We start from the raw sequence: 6,088 nt of genomic DNA on the forward strand, positions 1-6,088 counted from the left end.
TTTCACAAACCGCCTCTTCTCTTGCAGAATGGATGGAGATGGTGGATTTGGTTCTCTTTGCTCTCACAAACCCTTTATATATTCACTTCTCCAGTCTCTGCTCGCCATTCAACTAATCACTTTAATGTCACACTAATCCGTTTTTATTATTATTTTTGCTCCTCACCCTGTTTTCATAATGCAGATCTGTTAAACATATATTCTAGAACTAAATTCACATCTTAAATGCAAGTTTGTTTTCAGACATTAAGCGTTTTGTTAATCTCAGTCTTAGTTTCACAGGGTGTTCATAGTTCACCCAAAAATGCATAATTTACTCACCCTCATGTTGTTACAAACCTGTTTGACTTTCAACAGTGGAACACAAAAGATGACGTTAGGAATGACACAGCAGTCCCCATTCACATTTCACCATTCACTGCATGGAAAAAAGACACTAAACGTGGGGAAAAATGTGAACTATACATTTAAGAACAGTGGAAACTTTTTGTGTACACTTTATTTCACAGTAGGTGTATTTACAGAACCTGTTTTCATAATGCAGATCTGTTAAACATATATTCTAGAACTAAATTCACATCTTAAATGCAAGTTTGTTTTCAGACATTAAGCGTTTGGTTAATCTCAGTCTTAGTTTCACAGGGTGTTCATAGTTCACCCAAAAATGCATAATTTACTCACCCTCATGTTGTTACAAACCTGTTTGACTTTCAACAGTGGAACACAAAAGATGACGTTAGGAATGACACAGCAGTCCCCATTCACATTTCACCATTCACTGCATGGAAAAAAGACACTAAAGGTGGGGAAAAAGGTGAACTATACATTTAAGAACAGTGGAAACTTTTTGTGTACACTTTATTTCACAGTAGGTGTATTTACAGAAGTAATTACTGGTAGTATACGGTAACTACATGGGTTAAGGTTAGGTTCAGGGGTAGATTCAGGGTTAGTGCCTAGTTATTACCCAGTTATTGTAATTGCTATAATAAGTACATAATATGTACATGAGGAACAAGAGTGTAAAATAAAGTGTTACCAACTTTTTTTTTTAAGATTTAAAGGAAAATAAAATAATTAATGGCAAAAGATTATACTAGAAGTAGATGCAAATAGATAGGTTGCTCCTGATGTCACACATAACAGAAACACTTCTGTTCTCTTCTATGTAGATCGGTTATTTTTCAAATGGTTTTTTTCAGCCCTACTTTGTTACAAAAATAATAGAAATTACATTTGAAATCCAGTGCAAGTTTTCTAATATTCATTTTTTTGTAATTCTTGAATAATTAAATGATCCAAATATACATTTGCAATCTAGTAGGTGGTTTAATTTCAGATATTAAAATGCATAGCAACATTTGAGAGAATGTGAGCTGATTATTTAGAGGAGACATCCGTAATCACACAGCAATTAAGCTAAGCTCAGTTTATCTGGATTTATGACAAACGGGTACAAAAAAAGGTGTTGACGAAACACACAAGTACATAAATGACAGTATTTGTTAATCTGAAATGCGAATTATGACCTAAATGCAGCATGTGGCAATCAGAAATGTTACAATGTCATTGTAAAGTGTAACAGAGAGCAGGTGAATCAGTGTTGCAACTATAGCAATCCAGCGATTTTAATTTTAATTTTCTAAATCTTGACCATCATTTTTTTTAGCCATTTACTAATCTCAGAAAGCAAGAAAAACAACACATAATAACTGATCATCATTTTTTCAACACCATGACATTCATTTGAATTTTTCTCTCTCTCTCTCTCTCTCTCTCTCTCTATCTATCTATCTATCTCCCTCTCTCTCTATATATATATATATATATATATATATATAGTAGATTTCAATAGTATGCTGTGTAAAATATTATGTAAGATATAATGTTTAAATGAGTGTTTTTTTTATATATTGATATAGGTGATGTGATTTATTATAATGATATAATCTTTAATGTTATTATAATTACCTGGATAAACACATCCTCATTAGAGTGACTAATTATTCTCAGCAAGATTAATAAAATGAAGAAAAAAAACTTGCATTTAAGATGTTAAGAAGTAAATTTAGTGTAAATGTATGTTTAACAGATCTCCATTATGAAAACAGGGCGAGGAGCAAAAATAATAATAATAACGGATTAGTGCGACATTAAAGTGATTAGTTGAATGGCGAGCAGAGACTGGAGAAGTGAATATATAAAGGGTTTGTGAGAGCAAAGAGAACCAAATCCACCATCTCCATCCATTCTGCAAGAGAAGAGGCGGTTTGTGAAAATGTGGAGGTTAACGCGTGTCAGTTTGGCCCTGCTCTTATGTGTTCAAGGTAAGGACTTTTACTTGCTTAAGGTAGAAACTTCATCAGCACTACATGTTTCTGCCACGGCTCTGGTTCATGTGGGATAATTTCATTAAGTTAATTAGTTAGAGGATGTCACACATAGCTGGATGTCCATGAAATCCTTCCCGTTTAATGTGTGCTGTTATGTCTCTTCCACTGCAGGTTCACTTTCTCAGCTGAATGGTAAGAGCTTGTCTCTTGGTTCATATGAATCACAGTTTTACAGAATTGCACATGTGAGCAATCTCTCTATTTCTCTCATAGTTTGTGGACAAGCCCCTCTAAACACCCGTATTGTGGGTGGTGTGGATGCCTCTGAGGGTTTGTGGCCGTGGCAGGTCAGTCTGCACAGCTCCAACTTTGGAGGTCATTTTTGCGGAGGCTCCCTCATCAACAGTGAATGGGTGCTGACGGCAGCTCACTGTTTACCTGAGTAAGATTCACCTAAACACACATACGCACTTTTTTTGTTTTGATTGGTAGAATGTACCTTTTTCCTTTTCTCACTTTCTCTGACTGTATTTAGTGTCAGCGCATCCAGTCTGCGTGTATATTTGGGAAGGAGGACACAGCAGGGAGTCAATGCCAATGAGATCAGCAGAAATGTCACTACGATCATCGTCCACACCTCCTACGACAGGAACACAAATAACAATGACATCGCTCTGCTCCGGCTGTCCTCCACGGTCACCTTCAATAACTACATTAGACCCGTGTGTCTGGCGGCTCAGAACAGCGTCTTCCCTTCTGGCACCAGCAGCTGGATCACAGGCTGGGGAGATGTTCAATCTGGAGGTACAAACACATGCAAACCCACATCAACAGTGAATGGGTGCTGACGGCAGCTCACTGTTTACCTGAGTAAGATTCACCTAAACACACATACGCACTTGTTTTGTTTTGATTGGTAGAATGTACCTTTTTCTTTTCTCACTTTCTCTGACTGTATTTAGTGTCAGCGTATCCAGTCTGCGTGTATATTTGGGAAGGAGGACACAGCAGGGAGTCAATGCCAATGAGATCAGCAGAAATGTCACTACGATCATCGTCCACACCTCCTACGACAGGAACACAAATAACAATGACATCGCTCTGCTCCGGCTGTCCTCCACGGTCACCTTCAATAACTACATTAGACCCGTGTGTCTGGCGGCTCAGAACAGCGTCTTCCCTTCTGGCACCAGCAGCTGGATCACAGGCTGGGGAGATGTTCAATCTGGAGGTACAAACACATGCAAACCCATTAATTCACATATGCATTTACTCCAAAAATCACTAATTAATTGTTGTGTTTTTGGTGCTCAGTGAGCCTAAATAACTACATTAGACCCGTGTGTCTGGCGGCTCAGAACAGCGTCTTCCCTTCTGGCACCAGCAGCTGGATCACAGGCTGGGGAGATGTTCAATCTGGAGGTACAAACACATGCAAACCCATTAATTCACATATGAATTTACTCCTATCATCACTAATTAATGGTTGTGTTTTTGGTGCTCAGTGAGCCTACCTGATCCCGGGATTCTGCAGGAGACTATGGTTCCAGTGGTGGACAATGTTCAATGTAATACTCTGCTGGGTTCTGGATCTGTTACCAGCAACATGATGTGTGCTGGTTTAATGGAGGGAGGCAAAGACACCTGCCAGGTACAACAACCAACCAGATTAAGCATGCAAATAAAAACATGCTGCATATCTGAAAGTCCACTGGGTTCTTCTAATACTGTATCTATTTACACACAAACATCTATGCTGCATTTTTATATATGTATGTGATTCTACATTTACATTCTGGCCATGTTTGATGTCCCAAAAAACAAAAACTTCTACTCTTTTTCTTTCTCTAGGGGGATTCTGGTGGTCCAATGGTGAGCAAGCAGTGTTCAGTGTGGGTTCAGTCTGGTATCACCAGCTGGGGTTATGGCTGTGCTGATCCCAACGCACCTGGTGTTTACACCCGTGTGTCACAGTATCAGAGCTGGATCACCAACAACATTGGGCAGAACCTGCCAGGTTTTGTCACCTTCAGCCCTACAAGCACATGCCAGTCTGTTTCACCCACTTCTACAACCTCCCCAACTACTACTAAAACTACTACCACCCCAAAAATGTCTACTACCTTAAGAACAGCAACAACGACTCTTTCACCCAATCAGGGTAACTCTTTCTCATACTTACACACACATTTACTGTACACACCTGTACAAACATCCTGAAACGGCTAGTTCAACCAAAAATGAAAACTCTGTCATCACTTACTCCCCCTTCATGTCATTCCAAACCTGAAGGCGTTTATTTTTTCTGTAAGAAAAGATGTTTAGAAGAATGCTGTTATCTAAATATTTTCTGTTACCATTGACTTCCATTGTATTTTTTTTGTCCATACACTGAAAGTCAGTGGCAATTGATATTTCAGAATATCAAAAAAATATCAAAAACACTACTTACTTCTCTGCATAATGCTTAATTGCTTAATGCAAAACGACCTTTTGTTGTAGCCTCAAACTCTTGTCAAAGGAGATGTGGTGAGAGATCTGACTTCCGCAACCGCTGCAACTGTAATCATCGCTGCCTCATAAACTGCTGCTGGGATTATAAAAAGCTATGCAGTAAGTCCAAATACACACACAAACAAGTGTTCATTGTTCTGTTCTCAAATTCTGATTTTTTTTTTTTTAGTCTAGAAGTCTTCAGCTCTGTTTGTTTTTGTGTCTCTGCAGGGTTTTAGTGGATAACTCCTGGTTGGCAGTCTTCTAAATGGCTTACCTGCACTTTATCTTTTTAAATTGTTTAAGCATTCTGTGCAACAATTTCATGCATCAAGTACAGGTTATACTACAAAATATTTATTTAAATCTGCAAAGAACCCATTTTAAATTAATTTCTTCAAAATATATGTGTAATGAAAGTCTTATCTTTTCCCTTTTCAGACTAATGATTTATTTATTGTGTTTGTGTGTCAAAATTGTACCTAAATAATTCACAATTCATTTTATAGAACATACAAATTCATACAAGCGGATTATATAATATCAGCATAACTTGCTAATATAATTTGGGTCTTGTTTGTAATCTGTATTATATAAATGACTAAATAAATACTTTGCATCATCTGGCTTGCAACTTCTTTTCGGTTATAAATCACACCAGCGGGGGTGAATGAAAAGTGTTTGTAGTGTCATGGCACAAACCAAATGCCTTTGTATCACTACGACAAGGATGTACAAAAAGTTAGTCTAAACCATCTAAGCCATCTAAAAAGTAGATATAATTTTAAAAATATGATGATCCGACTTTTGTATTTGTATGCGTAGAATTGATATGTAGAATTGCAAGTTGCAGTACCATCCGAGAGAGCCACATTGAGCTTCCACCCAGAGAAAACCAACCCATATTTTCCCTCACCAATTATGAGGAGGTCATCCTGGCCTCTCAAAGATGTATCCACTGTAAAAAAAAAAAAAAGGATCTGGGGTAGAGCTACCGAGTCGGGGACATGCAAAGAGAAAGATTTTTAGCACAGCACTAGCAACACTAAGGTCATGGAAATGCGTGAACTGTTAAAATGCATACTTTCAATGTAATGCAAGTCGCTTTGGATTTTTTGGCAATGACCTCAAGGGAGCCAACCAAATATTTATGCCATTATCTCTAGGATCCCCCCCCCCCTCAAGTTTGGTTGTTGCCTTCTGTTTCCAGAAATGATTACTGTCAGGTTTCACATCCTCACAAAGTGCAACTTCTAAAACAT

The 6,088-nt window shown here is 38.0% G+C and overlaps 1 protein-coding gene across 1 annotated transcript; it reads left to right on the forward strand.

Annotated features, from left to right (window-relative positions):
- The first annotated feature begins 3,184 nt into the window (after nt 1-3,184).
- Nucleotides 3,185-5,251, forward strand: LOC107582834 (trypsin-1-like). Its single transcript, XM_016268854.1, has 5 exons — nt 3,185-3,564; nt 3,839-3,984; nt 4,185-4,494; nt 4,836-4,946; nt 5,058-5,251. The coding sequence occupies exons 1-5, from the start codon at nt 3,255-3,257 to the stop codon at nt 5,063-5,065; spliced, it is 885 nt and encodes a 294-aa protein (XP_016124340.1). The 5' UTR covers nt 3,185-3,254; the 3' UTR covers nt 5,066-5,251.
- The last annotated feature ends 837 nt before the right edge of the window (nt 5,252-6,088 follow it).

The sequence above is a fragment of the Sinocyclocheilus grahami genome, unplaced genomic scaffold (assembly GCF_001515645.1).
Source record: "Sinocyclocheilus grahami isolate Dianchi unplaced genomic scaffold, SAMN03320097.WGS_v1.1 scaffold47.1, whole genome shotgun sequence".
Taxonomy (NCBI): domain Eukaryota; kingdom Metazoa; phylum Chordata; class Actinopteri; order Cypriniformes; family Cyprinidae; genus Sinocyclocheilus; species Sinocyclocheilus grahami.